The 17,524-nt window shown below is 43.3% G+C and overlaps 1 protein-coding gene across 4 annotated transcripts in view; it reads right to left on the bottom strand.

Moving 5' to 3' along the window:
* The window catches only part of AFF2 (ALF transcription elongation factor 2), a 474,637-nt gene that overhangs the window by 181,678 nt on the left and 275,435 nt on the right, over positions 1-17,524 (bottom strand). For all 4 annotated transcript variants that reach the window (XR_012647252.1, XR_012647253.1, XM_075007493.1 and 1 more), the window contains exons 5-7: positions 6,885-6,977; positions 3,314-3,350; positions 2,999-3,050 (exon numbers count right to left, since the gene is read on the bottom strand). Coding sequence is in view for 2 of the 4 variants with exons in the window: in XM_075007493.1 (XP_074863594.1) it covers positions 2,999-3,050; positions 3,314-3,350; positions 6,885-6,977 (182 nt within the window). In the remaining 2 variants the exon portion in view is untranslated. The remainder of the gene's footprint in view (positions 1-2,998; positions 3,051-3,313; positions 3,351-6,884; positions 6,978-17,524) is intronic.

The raw sequence follows: 17,524 nt of genomic DNA, 5'->3' as shown, positions 1-17,524 counted from the left end.
TGGATACAAACTATTGAAATATTGTACTTTATAGTATACTCACCAAAATATTTTTCACAGTGGAATCCAAATACACTTGCTTTAGGAGAAAAATCACTTTAAGATATAACAATATTCTTTATGTTTTACTAGAGAAGGTACTTGATGTTAGCACTGCATCACTTAGAGATTCTGGCATATGAATTTATCCATTCTATGTTCAGGATCAGAGGGCTCAGACAGTGAAATATGTCTTTGAAATCTGTAATCATTTCCAGAAATAACAATAAATAAGGGAAGGACAAATCTGATGATAATTTTGGAAAAAATAAATATCACTTGTGCACAGAATTATTTTTATCATTATCTAGATTTGATAATCCTCATTAAAATTTAAAGGCTGACTTTCAATTTTTGCATCCAATCAGAAGAATGAAATAAAACAAATTTAGGGAGTCATTGTTAGAGACTCATTTTTGCGAATCCTTAGTCATGCAGGCAATTTTACTTATATGACAAAAAATACAGCACTTAATTTCATGAGTCAAGGTGTCCTGAGGTTAAAACAATGGAATAGAATGCCTGGATTCTAGTTCCAGCTCTGTGACTGACTTTTCATGTGAATTGGGCAAGTTACCTGACCTCACTGGCTACGTCTACACGTGAAGCCAACATTGAAATAGCTTATTTCGATGTAGCAACATCGAAATAGGCTATTTCGATGAGTAACATCTACACGTCCTCCAGGGCTGGCAACGTCGATGTTCAACTTCGACGTTGCGCAGCACCACATCGAAATAGGCGCTGTGAGGGAACGTCTACACGCCAAAGTAGCACACATCGAAATAAGGGTGCCAGGCACAGCTGCAGACAGGGTCACAGGGCGGACTCAACAGCAAGCCGCTCCCTTAAAGGGCCCCTCCCAGACACACTTGCACTAAACAACACAAGATACACAGAGCCGACAACTGGTTGCAGACCCTGTGCCTGCAGCATGGATCCCCAGCTGCCGCAGCAGCAGCCAGAAGCCCTGGGCTAAGGGCTGCTGCCCACAGTGACCATAGAGCCCCGCAGGGGCTGGAGAGAGAGCATCTCTCAACCCCTCAGCTGATGGCCGCCATGGCGGACCCTGCTATTTCAAAGTTGCGGGACGCGCAACGACTACACGGTCCCTACTTCGACGTTGAACATCGAAGTAGGGCGCTATTCCTATCCCCTCATGGGGTTAGCGACTTCGACGTCTCGCCGCCTAACGTCGAAGTTAACTTCGAAATAGCGCCCGGCGCGTGTAGCCGTGACGGGCGCTATTTCGAAGTTAGTGCCGCTACTTCGAAGTAGCGTGCACGTGTAGACACGGCTACTGATACCTTGTCTGTGCCCAAAGTTGTACTGATTTAACCAAAACTAGTTCAAAATCAATTTAATTTAACCAACTGAAAAAAATGCAAGGTAGACACGTTAAATTGATTTAACCTGGCATATCCTGATTTAGCTCACATTGCATCCTGACTGAATTAAACTAATTTGTTATAAGCCCCTTCTAAATCCTGCTAAGTGTCCACACAGGGGTTTAAAGACATTTTAGTTAAAGCAGTACAAATTGGTATATATTGCTTTAACCAAATTAGTTTAAAAAACACTCCAGAGCTGCGTCTACACGTGCACGCTACTTCGAAGTAGCAGCACCAACTTCGAAGTTAGGCGGCGAGACGTCGAAGTCGCTAACCTCATGAGGAGATAGGAATAGCGCCCTACTTCGACGTTCAACGTCGAAGTAGGGACCGTGTAGACGATCCGCGTCCCGCAACGTCGAAATTGCTGGGTCCTCCATGGCGGCCATCAGCTGGGGGGTTGAGAGATGCTCTCTCTCCAGCCCCTGTGGGGCTCTATGCTCACCGTGGGCAGCAGCCCTTAGCCCAGGGCTTCTGGCTGCTTCTGCGGCAGCTGGGGATCTATGCTGCAGGCACAGGGTCTGCAACAAGTTGTCAGCTCTGTGTATCTTGTGTTGTTTAGTGCAACTGTGTCTGGGAGGGGCCCTTTAAGGGAGCGGCTGGCTGTTGAGTCCGCCCTGTGACCCTGTTTGCAGCTGTGCCTGGCATCCCTATTTCGATGTGTGCTACTTTGACGTGTAGACGTTCCCTCGCTGCGCCTATTTCGATGTTGGGCTGAGCAACGTCGAAGTTGAACATCGACGTTGCCGGCCCTGGAGGACGTGTAGACGTTATTCATTGAAATAGACTATTTCGATGTTGGCTGCACGTGTAGACGTAGCCCAGTAGTTACACTGGTGCAGCTCTGAACTGAAGCCAGATCCACACCACAGTTTGCTCACATGTAAAATGGTATTTAACCTAGTTTACAAAGCTGCTAATTAATTGGTTTGTAAAGCACTTTGAGACCCTGGAAAAGATGCAAAATCATGTAGACGAGAGTCACTTCTGCCGTACTCCAGTTTTACACTAGCACAATATAATGGAAAAGGATGTAACTCAGTGAAAAATCAGGTCCTCCATATTCCTCATCATCCATGATTTTCTATATGCACTTGATTGTTAACTCTGCCAATGTGTACAACATGCAAGATCTCTTTTTTCAAAGACAGCTTGAATAAGCCTATTGTACAATGTGTTTTATTCTCCTTCAGTAAAAAAAAAAAAGATCAAATTCTTGCATCAGCTATTCATCAGGTTGCATTTTCTGTTGTAAGAAGCTTAGCATCTGATGACAAATTAAAAGTGATTTAATTTTGGCAGGCTATATAAATAAAACTGGCATTAATTTTGCTTAATAAACTCATCTTTTATACATACTTCTGTTAGTTAATGCTTAAGAGGAAGAAACAGTAATAAGCATAGAAGACATAAAACTGGTTTATGGCTAATTTTAAAGCACAGTTGAGAACATCAGAATGCCTGGACAAGACTGCATGTAAGCAGAATTCAGTTACCTTTGGCAAATGAATCTCATTCCTGAAAATAAATGTAATACAAAATATAAAGCTGGAAGTAACAATACTTACGACTTTTGTGGCACTGACTTGGTGGCAACTTTCCCTGCTGGATCACTCCATTCTGTAAACAAAGAAAACATATTTCTAAATGTCAAAAAATTACCATTGCCCTAAGCTGTCAACCCACCTAATTACATGTGGCTTTGCAACATGCCATAATGCATAATATGTAATCAAAAATGGAACTGATCAGTTCCAGCACCATAGAAATTAATTTTCCATCCTTTGTTCTAATGACATTAACTAGGCAAAAATACAAAACAAAACAAAAACAAACGCCTCCTCCCCGCACTGTTGTTTGCATTAAGGACAATAAAGACCTACTTTGTACATTGTATCCTGAGGTTGGGTGCTGGGAATCCTACAATGAAGAACACAAAAATGTCCATATTAGTTCAGTGAAAGAATGGAGAACGTAGGTACATATTTCCTTGTTAGAGCAAGGGCACTAACATAACATAAACCCAGAAGGAAAATACACAGGAGGATCTGCCTGGGAAGAAAGAAACACTAAACATTCAACAAATGGTATTATCTGTACATAAGAATGTTACTGAATTGTATTGATCAATACCTAGCCTACTTTAGGGCCAGAAGGCCAGATCTGCAAGCAGTGTTCCCTGACTCAGTTCCCGTGTAGAATTCACCCAGCAGTTTACATCAGCTGATGATCTGGCCCTTTAAAGTCTTATCCACAGATGTGTACATGTGGTTCCCATTTAAGATAATGGGAAGCATTTGCATGGGCTGAATTTGGTCTTTAGTTTTCATATAACTATTCATTAAGTCCAGCAGCATTACTCTTCTCTTTTGACTTCACTTGCTTAAAATGTCATTACCAAAAACTGAAATTTAAGATGTTTTCGAGTGCTATCTTATGGATGCTTGACAAAGACAGAGTCAGATTTTCAGCTGGTGTAAACCTGTGAAACTCCACTGAAGTCAAAGAAATGACACTAATTTTACATCAGCGCAGGACCTGGCCCACAGTGTAGAGTGCACACAGCATTTTGCACACAATGTACTTATTACTGATTCACAGTGATGTAGAGCTACGTTCTTAATTTCACATTCTTTTCTGGTTTGAGCTCTCCCTTGGCTTTACAGTCACCAAAGACGTATAACCTGATGCCAACTCTGTCTTTATCTCAAATAGGCTCTGGCAGATTTTGACGATTCTAAATTAAGCCAGTATTTACAATCCAGTTGTATGGACGGGCACTATTTTGTTAAAAGTCTTAGGTCTGTCTGATGTTAAAGTCATTACAGCCCTTTACTACACTTTCTCTCAGGGCATTATTAGTTCCTAATATTCTGCTGTGCTGTTAGTCAGTCCCTTGTGAGGTAAATCATGCCTTCTTGAGTAAACACAGCACTTTACATCTGAGTGGCAGAGGGATACATAAATTGTGTTAAGTTCTGCCTTTTCTCTTACACTATTTTACAAATGGGAAGACTTAATTTTTTATGTAAGATGAAGACTCATCATAAGGCCTGATTCAGGTTTATATGGCTATCTGTTCTTAACAATTTTATCTCAAAAACCTATCGCTTTGGCTAGCTCTGATTTAGTGGGCTGTTCTGAGTAGGCAATGGTCTGTTGCTTTTTTCACAGTACAGGGAAGTAATTTCTTAATTCAATATATTAAGATATACCCATCTCATAGAACTGGAAGGGACCTTTGGAGGTCATCAAGTCCAGTCCCTTGCACATACAGCAGGACCTACCATTATCCCTGATGGGTTATTGTTTTTATTAAACTTTTTAACCCAGCTCCCTCTATCGCCCCCTCAAGGGCTGGGCTCACAATCCCAGGTTTAGCAGGCCAACACTCAAACCACTGAGCTATTCCACCTGCCACCACTCTAGAATCATTCTTGCTCTTGCCAAGTTTCCAAAGTGTGATTTTGTTAAAGCCTCATTTATATTTCATGTTAAATTGATACGGTCAGGAATATTAAGCCCAACATTGAAATTGCCTAAAAATACAGGTGTGGATCTTAAATCCTGAAAAAAAGAATCTGCCAGAACCCCACAGATATTTTTTAAATATGACTGAAAGTGTAAAATTTCCTCGTGTAAAATTCTCAGTCAAGTTAGTGAAGGAGTGTATGACATAGCTCCATTTATGCAGCACATCCTCCTCAAAAAAAGTGAACCAGCACTGAATTTAGTTCTGCTCTAATTTAAGAAGACACAACTTGCAGCGCACCAGACTTCACACTTACTCCGGGCTTGTCTAGACACAGCAGAAGATCAAAGCTGCTGTGGTTAATCTTTCAGAGTTCAGTTTAGTGCATCTGGTAGAGATGCATTAAATTGAATGTTCAGCGTGTCCCTGTTGATCCTGGTTCTCATTGCATTTGTGAGGAGTAATGGAAGTTGATGACAAATTTTCTCCTGTTGACCTCCCCCCTGTGAGGACAGTGGAGAAAGTCAACCAGCAATATGTCAGTTCCAGCTATGTTATTCCTGTAGCTGGAGTTATCTCAGGTCAACTTTCTACCCAGTGTAGACCTGCCTTCATACAGGCATGAATCCATTTTGCTCTAAATGGATTCAGCAGTGTTAAAGCAGATTTAGGCCGTGTCTACACTAGCCCCAGACTCAGCTCATGGGAATAAGGGGACTTCGAAGTAGGTGGGGCCCTTTCGAAAAGGAGCCCCGTCGGGACGAGCTGCACGGCGGTGAGGCGCGTCAATTTCGAAGTGCCGCGGCCGCCCACATGCTAATGAAGCACTGAATATGCATTTCAGCGCTTCATTAGTAAACTTCGAAATGGTCATTTGCGTGGCCATTTTGAAGTTTGGAGCTAGTGTAGACGTAGCCTTACAGTTATATAAATGAGTGTAGTATTCAGCTTAGTTAGGAGTTTTACCCACATACGAAATTAGCCTGTGACATTTAATGCAGAGGCACTTAAATGAATTGTCCGGGTTAGTGCCAGAGGAAAACAAAGATATTTTGCTGGAATGTGGGATTCTAGGTGTTTGTTTTGCTTGGTTTAACAGCAATAACCACATTTATTTCACACTATCTTCAACTAATACATCAGGGGCAGAATCACGTATTGAAGTGGGAGAACCTCTGGTAAATAGTGCACCCTTGACACAACTAGTGAGGGGAAAACTGACTGTAAGTGTCTGAAATAGTACATGATTACAAAAGCCTCTACTGTTCGGTAAAAGAACCAACTTTGTATTGTCTTTAAGGCTGTAGCAGCCTCTGAAACCTCAGGACATGGTCCAGCTCATTTAGGGAATAACAAAACCCCACAATATGGGCTACCATTTCCAGTTCCCCCAGGGAAGTATGACTTCAAGTGGCAGAGGTCCACAGCAGTTCACATCTCAGTATAAGTCAGCACTCGCACCAATGTCCAAATCTGGGTCATTTAGAGGGACTGAGCATTGAACCTGGGATTCTGAGATCTAAAGGCATAAGCCTCTACTCCTGGGGATAAAGTACTGCCCCTATTAAGTGTAGAGCAGAAACACTCATACATACTACTACTTTATTGGTTTCAGACACTAGTGGAGACAAAGACATAGATGGTCACTTTGTAACACAAACAGAAGTAAAAATAAACATGTTATAAACTCGTTTGAAAAACATATGTTTTACCTTCCTTTTATCCATTACTCTAACTTCTGAAGTTCTGAGTGATAACGATTGGCTGATTTGGAATTCATATTAAGAGAATTTTCATCTCAACAGGATTTTGAAAACAAAACCACACCACAAAAGTAAAGGCCCAGATCTCCAATTTTAGCTCAGCGAGGCTCCTAAAACTGGCTTTAATGGAAATTAGAAGTCTAAGTATCTTTGAGGACATGGGCCAAGGTGTCTAGTGATGATTGCTCATATGTGAATGAATAGTAATTAATAACCTACCTGCACCTTGCTTGGGATGGAAAACTTGGTCTGCTCCGCCTTGCCAGGGGTGTGAATAGCAGTAAGAGGTGGAGGCCAGGAATGGGTCATCTCCTAGTGGGAGAAAAAATATGTTTTTGAGAAGTCATTCGTTCATCTAAAAATTAAAAAAAAAATATACTGCAGATGAACAAGGCCAACCTCACATAACTGCTCTTAAAGGTGAGGCACAGCCAGGCTCAGAAGGCATTACCAGTCCTTAACTGATGCATTAGCTCCCTAATTATACTACAAATCACATAGTCTCAGGAAGCACAATGCAAACATACTTGAATGCTATTAGTCCCACCAATAAAAATTTCAGCTGTGTAGAGGGTGGTCGACATACTTTGCCAGGCCCTGGGCAAGGTATCTAGGGTAAGGGGGAGGAGTGGAGAAGGGGCGGGGCTTCAGGAAGAAAGGGCGGAGCTTGGGCCATCCAGCTGCCCAGGCTTCCACTGGTGATTTAAAGAGCCCGGGGCTGTCACTGCCACCACAGAGGCGGTGGGAGCTAGGAGTCCTGGGCCCTATTAAATCAACAAGCCCCAGGCAGCTGCCCCTTCCATTTTCCCCCATCCCTTTTCAGCAGGCCTGGCTGTTGAACAATGAGCTGAGGTGATCCAGCTGATTAGTAGCTTGCTCTACTCCCATGGGCAGATATCTAATGAACATGTAATGACCCCCAATATATAAGTAACTGACCCACTCTCAGTCTTTAGTGTAGTTGACTTCATCCTCCCACTAGGGCACATATTTTATCCCCATTTTACAGGTGGGAAATCAAAGTCCACAGAGACTGACTTGCCCCAGGTCACACAGGGAGCCTATTCTTCAGCAGAGACTTGAACCTGGGTCTCTTGAGTCAGCACTGTATCCACTGAGCAATCTCTTTTCTAACCAGCATAAACAAAACATTGTGTTTTTACGTGTTTAAGTATCTTCATGCAAATCTCTCAAGTAGTCCCTCAATTGCATAAAACACAGAAGCATGTGTTTGTTTCAATGCTAAGCTTCTGGTCATTTTCTGTGGAAGACAATGGCGGTTTTCCCATTGACTGCAGATGTGGCCCATCCTCAGAAAAGAAAAACCAGTAGAAACACAAATACTACAAGAAATGCAGCTTTAGGCAGCACTTGCCCTTGCAATGAGTGCATTGCATTTCAGATACTGCCCCATCCTTTCCCATTTGTTTGTAATTTGGTGAATATTCAGACAGGTAAAAATATAAGTCTCTGGGGATCTGTGACATCTTTGTTTCATTGTTTTGCTTTACTGTCAAAGCTCAGAAGAGATCCATTCAAGATAAACAAAAGACAGCATTTCATCTCTGAAGTTCTGCATGCAACAGCAATGTCACTAGCTGTGTTACAGGAGTGCAGGTGTCTGGAGCTTCACTCTGCTCTTAAAAACCTAAGGTTGAGCACAACAAATCTTACAAGCTACAGCTGCTTTGTTTCTGCTGCAGCCCTGGCTGACATGCTGCAAGTAAAAAAGAAAGAAGACCTTGTTAAAGGTTAATGTTGTGAACCATCAATCACAACCAGTCCCACCTGAGGGTGCTTGGCCCAGCCAGCTAAAACATGATGAGGATGGTTGCATTCAGCTGCAAAGATATTTTCATTGTAGAAGAGGCCAGTAAATACTTTCACTTCTCTAATTATCCTTCCACAGATTGCATGTAATTCAGTCCTCAGGCGAGGAAAGGTTAGTGAAACTGCTCACTATTCCCCGGCGGGGGGGGGGGGGGCAGTTTGCAGTTTACAATAGGTATCCACATCTGGAAGAATGATCCATGGTTATCCACATCCACATCTGCGAAAGTAGATACCCACAGATATAAATCAGAGAATACTAGAACTGGAAGGTACTTCGTGAGATCATTGAGTCCAGTTCCGTACACTCTGAGTGGTACCAACCACCATCTAGATCATCCCTGACAGATGTTTATTTAACCTACTCTTAAATATCTCCAAATGGAGAATCCACAACCTCCCTAGGCAATTTATTCTAGTGCTTAACCAGCCTGACAGGAAGTTTTCCCTAATGTCCAACTTCTACCTCCCTTGCTGCACTTTAAGCCCATTGCTTCTTTTTCTATCCTCAGAGGTTAAGGAGAATACTTTTTTCCCTCTTCCTTTTAACAACCTTTTAGGTACTTGAAAGTTGTTATGATGTCCCCTTTCGGTCTTCCAAAGTAAACAAACCTAATTCTGTCAATTGTCCCTCATAGGCCACATTTTTAAGACCTTTCATCACTTTTGTTGCTCTTCTTTCCCAAATTTCTCCACATCTTTCTTGAAATGTGATGCCCAGAAATGGACACGGTGTGGACATCCACTAATTTGCAGGGTTATAGATACAAAATGTGCACCCACATCCACATCTGCTTCTACAAAAATGAGCTGGGGATATCTGCATTCACATCCGCAGTTGTGGATACCCACAGATTTGCAGGGCTCTATACATTTCATGGGAAAACCATAATCTTCTAGCACTTGTGTTTTCTTTAACAATAGGCTGGTGTGGCATTGGCACAGTAGACCTGGGCCCTGGTATGCTTTGAGAACTTCCTGAGTGCACCCACTACGCGCACAAAGTCTTACTGAAGTAAGAGAACGCCACACGGATACAATCATGCCCTTCCATTGTTCTCTAAGGCACATGCCCTGATCCTGCAAAAACCTGTGCACTTGCTTTACTGCACTCCAGAATAACTCCACTAAACCCAGTGGGACTACTCAAATAGAATTAAGCACATGCACCAAACTTTGCAGACTCGTGGCCTTAGAGGGAAGAATGCTACTCACTCATCCACCAACACTGAACCTTGCAACACCAGGTTTTTCACTTGGTGACCCACCTCCCACATACTGCAAGACCTAACTCTCTTTAGCTTGTGGAATTCAACATACACAGGGAACTGCACTGTTTTGTTTCCCAAGGAAAGTTCAAAAATTTAATAAATCCAAATTTGGAAGCATTTAGAAATTCCTGACAGGAACAATAATAAAATGGAGCATATGAAATGTTTTAAAGTGGCATATCATGGAAGAAAAGTAAGTTCACAAAATCAAGCTAGGATTTATTTTCACATGGTTTGGACTTAAAATAATTCCAAAATCATGTTAACTGATTGATTGGGCCTATGACTGCTCTGGTAAGTATGCACATATATTTTTATAGCCCTGAAGATTAAACAGAAATGTAAAACGGCACAGTTGGTTGGCTTAGAAGTCACTGTGGTCCACTGATGCAGTAACATCAAGCGTCCTCCTTTCTGAAAATTATTTAAACATTGTTTTAATTGACACCATGTGTTTTCTTTATTAGGACTAGGCACGCTCATTTCTTCAACTAAATCCGCTTTTTTTTCTAGCAGTAAAAACCCTCAGGTAAGTAACTGAGAAGTACAAATGCAGAAGGGGATCTAATGAATCACAGTTTTTTTTCCCTGACTGAACTCTTTTAAGAGACATAGAGACACTGGCCAAATCAGAGCTCAAATGGAAATGGAGAACTGAGAGTGCAGTGGGATTTGTGTGCTTCTGCAAAGCAGATCCGAACTGGAGAGCTGAGCCCAAGGGAGAGGGGGCAGATGGAAAAACAGCTTTGCAAAACCAGACCCTCGAGTTAATTGCCTCTTTCAAAGTCTAGTTCCTTTCCCCCATTTCAATTTTTCCATCGGTTCTTCCTTGTTCAAAAGAAAATGTTGCCGTGGTGTGTATGTGTGCAGTGTTGTTGCTTGAAATTCAGGCAAAAGATGCTTATTCAGAACCACAGAGATCAGGCTGGAAAACAGCTGCTATTCTCCAACCCCAGAAGGGTACCTTCACTTCCTGCACTGAACCCTAGACAGCCTTGTTCTCTCTAATAGGAAATATCCCAAGAGAGATGAGGCTTCTGCTGTTTCCTTTGGAAGATGATTTCCTTGCATGATAGGCCAAATGCTGCCCTCTGCTATACGGTGGGGCTGAGAAATCTGCAGAAATGCAGGCATGGAAATGCAGCAACTAGGCTTTTTTCTCCTGGGTTCAGGTCCCATAAAAGCCCTACTGCCACTCCAGTCTGTAGATTTAAAGGGCAGCATTAGATCTGGGGAGGTGGCCTGGCTAGGGAGAAGAAACTTCCCTAGCATGATTCTCTCCACTGTATCCAGATTTACAGTCTGCCTAGAAATTACTGCTGGCAAAGGAGTTGGCAGGGACTGCCCAGAGCCAGGATGCCTTCGTCAACCTTTCTTCACCAATCATCTCCTGCAGGTCCTCAGCTAGTTCTGAAGCTCTGAATTTCCTCCAATTTCTTGCTCGTGCTTCCTAGAAAGCATGCATTGATAAACAGTTTATAAAGAGTTACTAAATGACTAATAGAGGTTGTCAGACATGAATAATATGTGTCAAAGATGGCTATGAGCACACCATAGCATCTCAGAGGGGTAGCCGTGTTAGTCTCTAGATTCACAAAAAACAAACAAACATGCAGTCCTGTAGCACTTGAAAGCCTAACAATTATATTTCTTAGGTAACAAGCTTTCGTGGGTAAGACCCCCTTCATCAGGTTCCTGAAAGGATCCGATGAAGGGCATCTTGCCCATGAAAACTCATCACCTAAGAAATAAAGTTGTTAGTATTGTTAGTCATTAAGGTGTTACAGGACTGCTTGGGTATTTTTGTGACACCAAAACATATTAGAGATTGTTCTAAGGTATAGTATAAGCCACCTATTGACTTTCTGGCCTATCATAATAAATTACCCATTTATTACAGCATCTGCTGATGATCTAGTAGCTGTTTATAAACACTTATAAGTGGAATCCTACTATGGAGTGCGATCAGGTTCTTAATATCTTATTGGCTTTTGCATTTGTGCTGACTGACCCATTGTCTCTCAGCTAGGAAGTTGGTCAATTTAGTAACACACAAGGAGCAGCTAAATTCTGTAAGGGCTGGGCATTGTTCCCTTATTTCATCCACGGGTGGAATGAAATTTGTTATGTGCACTGAGGCATGTGTGGATGTGCACCACCAATAGAAACATGCTGCCCTCTGAGGGTGCACTGCTAATTTGAGGGGGGAGGGACAGCTCAGCGATTTGAGCATGGACCTGCTAAATACAGAGCTGTGAGCTCAGCCCTTGAGGGGGCCACTTTAGGGGCTGGGGAAAATAAATTAAAAAAAATGCGAGGGATGATGCTTGGTTCTGCCGTGAGAGCAGGGGACTGGACTTACTGATCTCTCAGTGTCCCTTCCAGTTCTATGAGATAGGTGTATCTACTTTTTTTTTTTTGTTACTATTAATCAACTGGGCAGCCCCTCATTCTCTGCTGGGCCCAAGCGCTCAGCTTACAGGGAACAATGGTGCTGAGGATGCTGAAGGACAACACACACACACACACACACACACACACACACACACACACACACACACACACACACACACACACAAATCTCAGTCAGCCACCTCTAAAAAGAAAAGGCTACTGCAGGTACAAGAAGTAACACATATCAGAGCTGAAAGCTTGCAGAAATGTAAGCAACCAATGGCATTTTAAAACCAACAATGGAAAATAGTCCATATGAACTAATGGACAATTTGTGTGATGTCTTGGGAACACCCCTTCCATAATCTTGTACAGGAATTTGGAGTAATGAAAGAAAAGACTACTCCTGGGAGCTCACTCTAGATTTTACACTGAGGCCAAAACATCCTGAAAGAGGTATTTGGGGATTTTCACAGTGCCATCTGAATACTCTGGCAGTGCAGTGTGGACATGATCAATAAAGCTCATAGTTATGCATTTAACTATCATATTTCAGTGCTTTAAGAAGCTCCTAGGAAGCAGAGACACATCAGCTTGTTTGTTTTTAAGACATAAAAATAGCTATGAAAATAACTTTAATGATGCCCTAACAGAGAGAGCCAAATTCCTCAGTAAAGACACTAATGTCGAAAACTGTTTACTCATGCAGACAGTTCAACAAACGCATCCTCAGTGGCATAAGACCAGCCCACAGTAAGGGAGGGAATGCCATGGCTGCATTTGCAACAATACAAGTCATTTACCTTGTTACTGTACAAAAGTCTTTGATAATGAAAGCTGTTTCAAAACCAAGTGCGCACACATTCTTTTTCAAAAGCCAGGCTATAAGTAAAATCACCCATCCCTGACCACAATATACAAAAAAGTATTCACCTTGCAATTATTTTCCATGACAACAAATAAGTACCCCTGTCTGGGGTGCGTATGGGATGGAGATCATAATCTTCCATGCTAATATACTTTTTTTTTACCGTTCCATAGTTGCAGAGAAGAAAGGACTGACGAAAAGCAGACTTGGTGAAAATGAATTTAGAAATTGTTTTAGAAGCTACTAGAGGTCAGCTATAAACGTTACAGCATATGTTTTCCTTTCCTGTTTTGCTAACATTTGGGGACCATTTACAGAAAGCAAGCAATGGCAATAGGAATATTTTCTCTTTCTATTGAGCTTCCAGTTATTCTCCCTCCTGCCTTTACCTCATATTTTCCAATATATTTCCCTCCCACTTTAGCTTTTATAGCTAAAATACACTGATGCTCTTTGCTTAGAGCAGTTAAGAGGCAATAAAAAATAGCAAATCATGACTGACATATTTATTGTTCTAACAATCTTGCGTATGTGAAATAAGACAATGCTCCAGTACAATGGGAAGAGATCTCAGCTCAGATATGGGAAAATAATGAAGCTACTACAGGCTGAACCTCTCCAGTCTGTCATTCTCTCGTTCGGCAACATCTGTAATCCGGCATGATTTTAGTTAGCTGAATGACCACTTATCAATGGTGTGGCCAAGTTTCCTGTGGTCCCATAAATTTGTTTACAGCCACCAGTCCTAGCTCTCAGTGTTCTGTGCTCTTATTTAGCTGTGATTTACCCCTAAATGTCTTCTAAGAGCCCAGTGAGCAGTGGAAGTGTTGGTAATGTGCTAGATGCTACTGACCTCCCGTGGTCAAGTCTCCATGGAGCCAGACTAGAGAGAATTTCAACCTGTCTATACAACAGTGTTACAATATCCGCTCCAGATACTGCTTCCAGTCCAAATCATAGAGTCCACACAGGAATGTGATTAGGAACCATAGGTTATGGAGACAATGAGCACTGGCAGTGAGAAAGAGAGGTCAAAGACCTCATACTCCTAACTCATGCAAAACTTCCTTTGGCTTTGGCAGGAATTTGAGTTGGAGCAGAAGTCCTAAATCAGGTCCTTTCTGCAAGGAAAGCTATTCCCCCATGGGGTCATCATAAAGAGTTTTTAGTGTACCAAAGCCCTTCTTACCATGTTTAGGTTATTGATCTGACTGACATAGAGGGACAGCGACAACCTCTCAGAGCTGAATCAGCAAAGTGGACTAGGACAGCCTAACTAACCAGGCAGAACCACATGGGGAAATAGAAGGGAAAGTTGCCAGGGAATGATGGGAGGGAATTAAAGGAAGGGTGAGGATGCCCAAGATTGGAGTGTCATGGGATGTGATGGGAACGACATCCCACAGAAACCGTAAAGCCATCCGCACACAGGCAACTGCCTCTCCAGCCTTGCTGCCATTGCCTCCCTCATTAGCATTAATTCCTCTACGGGATTCCACATCTAAACCTGCCGTTTGAGCATATATAGATGTAGATGATCCAACTTTGGCCAGCCTTGGAGGAAGTGAGAGCAAGAGGCAGGAGGGAAGCAGAGCTAAGAGCAGGCTCAGAAGGAGACAGGAGTCAGCTATCCCTTGTCACTGAGGCCTGTGTGAGGAACCTGGGTATAATCTGTAAATATTTGGCACTTGGTAGTAAGAACCAGGCACAGGAAGAAAAAGCATGGGTGCTGCAGCAGTGTGGAGTGGTCCTGACTCATTGAGAAGTGGGGCAGGAGGCTGAACCCAGTGGAGCGCGGCGAGTGCCCTGTCATAGGGTTAACACGCACGAAGCAATATCTTTTACTGCCGCAGTATCCAATCCACCCTCCACTCACTGCATGTGGTGAACAGGACACTGGGGTGTGGTGATTCCGGCTCTGGAGCCGCATGTGGGGAGAGCCGTCTGCTCACTCCATGCGCATACCCCACCGCTTGCTGGGAGAAGCACATGGTGGCAGCAGCGGTAGGAGCCCCAGTGGCTTGGGCTGCTCCGGTGGCCCCAGTGGCTTCAGCAGCTCTGGTGGTGGCAGCTCTGGCCATTCCAGCAGCCCCAGAGGCCCCAGCAGCAGCAGCCCCAGTGGCTGTGGCCCCGGCAGCAGCAGCTCCAGCAGCCCCAGCAGTTCCAGAGGTTCCAGCCACTCCTGTGGCCCCAGTTGCAGCAGCCCCGGTGGCCCCAGAGGCTCTGGTCACTCCAGCGGCCCCAGCGGTGGTCCTGGCAGCCCCCGGAGGCTCTGGCAGCTCTGGCACTGGTGGCCTCAGTGGCTCCGGTGAGTCACTGGGGTTCATTTAGAACTGTGGCTGGGGCTGCCTGGCTCTGGGGAAGCCTGATGCTGGGGGAGGGCATTTATTTAGAGTGGGTGGGGGGCTGTGGCGAATATGGAAGGACGACAACCACAAGTGTGGCAATCTGAATTCTTAGTGGACACAGCTGTTTTATTGGACCAACTGCTGTTCGGGAAAGAAACAAGCTTCTGAACTTTCCCAGAACTCTTATTCGGGTCTCACACGAGGACTCACTAATAGATAAAAATTGGCTCAAAGACTCAGGCAGGAATTTAATATCCCTTCCCAAACATGCTAACAGGACTATCCAGAGTTACAAACATTAATGTGAGCCATACAAACCTTCAGTCACTTGTACCAGAAGTCTCCAGCCATCCCCCCTGCATCTTTCTGTATCTCGTTCTGGATGACTAAACTAATGACTCTATTGCCCAATACATAGTGATGAAGTCTTGCTGTGGCCTAGCTCGGCTAATGCAATGCCTCCCACAGTTTCCTAACCCCACTGACAGGCACAGTCATATTCCATTTATTTTCTTCATTCAAAATGATACTTGCTTGGAATAATCTCCTGGGATGGCACATCTAATTTTCATGCTGCTCCCAAGAGACAGGAAGTACACATTGAACTGTTATACTCCAGCATAACATCCTGACAATAGAACAGTATCATATAAACAAAAGCACAATAAGCAATAAAAAGCTAATTCTTAAAAAAGTTACTAATACCAACGTATAATTTCATCTCTGCAATTTAAAAAACATTGGCAGGGTTTCTTTAAGCAAACAAGCAACTGCTTTCTGAAACTATTCAGCACTGCCAATTGTTTAAGGGAATCTGGTAATTTGTTCCATCCATTCAAAGAGGCACAAGCAAAAAAGCATGTCTCATATTGACTGTTTTCTTCCTTGAAAGCCCCAAACTTAGGGTTTGTACTGTGAACATAATTACAATTCGCTGTGACAAAACAAGACTGTAAATACCCTACAGGGCATGCCATGTGCACATTTATACAATAAATTACAACACCTCTTTTTCATTGCCAGATGTAATCAATTCCTTTTTTCCCTTACAAAATACAATGGCTGGTTCTTTATTCACATGACAAGGCAGATCTATGTAACTTATTATGAAGCGTATTTAATTTCTAAAGAACTTACACTGAAACAATGAAAAGAAACATCTCCAAATTCAATAACGGACAAAACTAAACTGCACCATTTGTTTGGGAGAACTAGCACTGAAATGTTAATTCGACCCTGTGTAGTCAGCCTGGGCCCAGTGCAGCCTGTTTCAAATCCACTTCTTTACAATATGCTGAAAATGATTCCATTCAAATCCCCATGGATTTCAGCATCAGCCACCTGGCCCAATAATACGTTAGCTTTATTCTTAATTCAGGGACACTGATCGCATGATTAGGCAAATTGAGGAAGATTCAGAAATGACACTGTATGTTCCATGTGAGTTTAACCCAAGTTACTTTGTATAAACCATGACTGGATTTCATTAAACTTCGATTCCAAACACAAACCACTGAAACTAGCATACAGAATTGCATCGTGTGCATTGAGACGCCTTTACCAAGGCTGTGTTTTTAACCCCAGACCAAAGATTCTGCCAGATCTCCCTCACTGCCTCAAGAACTGCAGTGGACCTTGAATTTTCCTCTGTACACGTAAAAAGGCAGCTCTCCTTTCGTACACTGATGACCTGTGATGGACTGGCTAGAATGTGACACCAGAGCCTCTTCCTGAAACATCAACAGCTCTCAGATATGTGTCAGAAGACTGGACAGATCATGGAGATTCTTTTGGCTCAAGCCTGCCCTTTTAGAGACTGTGCTTTTTTCACCACTTCCTTGTCTTCTTTCAAACCGATTCCCATGCATAGAATGGTTCCTCTGTTTCCCTGTCTCAGTTTGCCAACCAGAGGTGGCCACAGATTTTTGGGCCCTGGTCAATGTGGGGGAGGTGGGCAGTTGGCTCCAGGTCCCCTTGAAGGAGCGGGGCCTCCCGTGGAAAGGGCAGAGATAAGGGCAGTCAGCCCTCAGCACCACTCAGACTGTGCTGCACCTTTCCCAGCCAGCGCTCAGCATCTCCCAGACTGTGCACCCAGGGCTTCTTGCCCTTTTAAATGGTCAGACCCTGGGGCAACTGCCCCCTCTGCTC

Source organism: Carettochelys insculpta, chromosome 13, assembly GCF_033958435.1.
Source record: "Carettochelys insculpta isolate YL-2023 chromosome 13, ASM3395843v1, whole genome shotgun sequence".
Lineage (NCBI taxonomy): Eukaryota > Metazoa > Chordata > Testudines > Carettochelyidae > Carettochelys > Carettochelys insculpta.
This window is presented reverse-complemented; position numbering and strand designations above follow the sequence as displayed.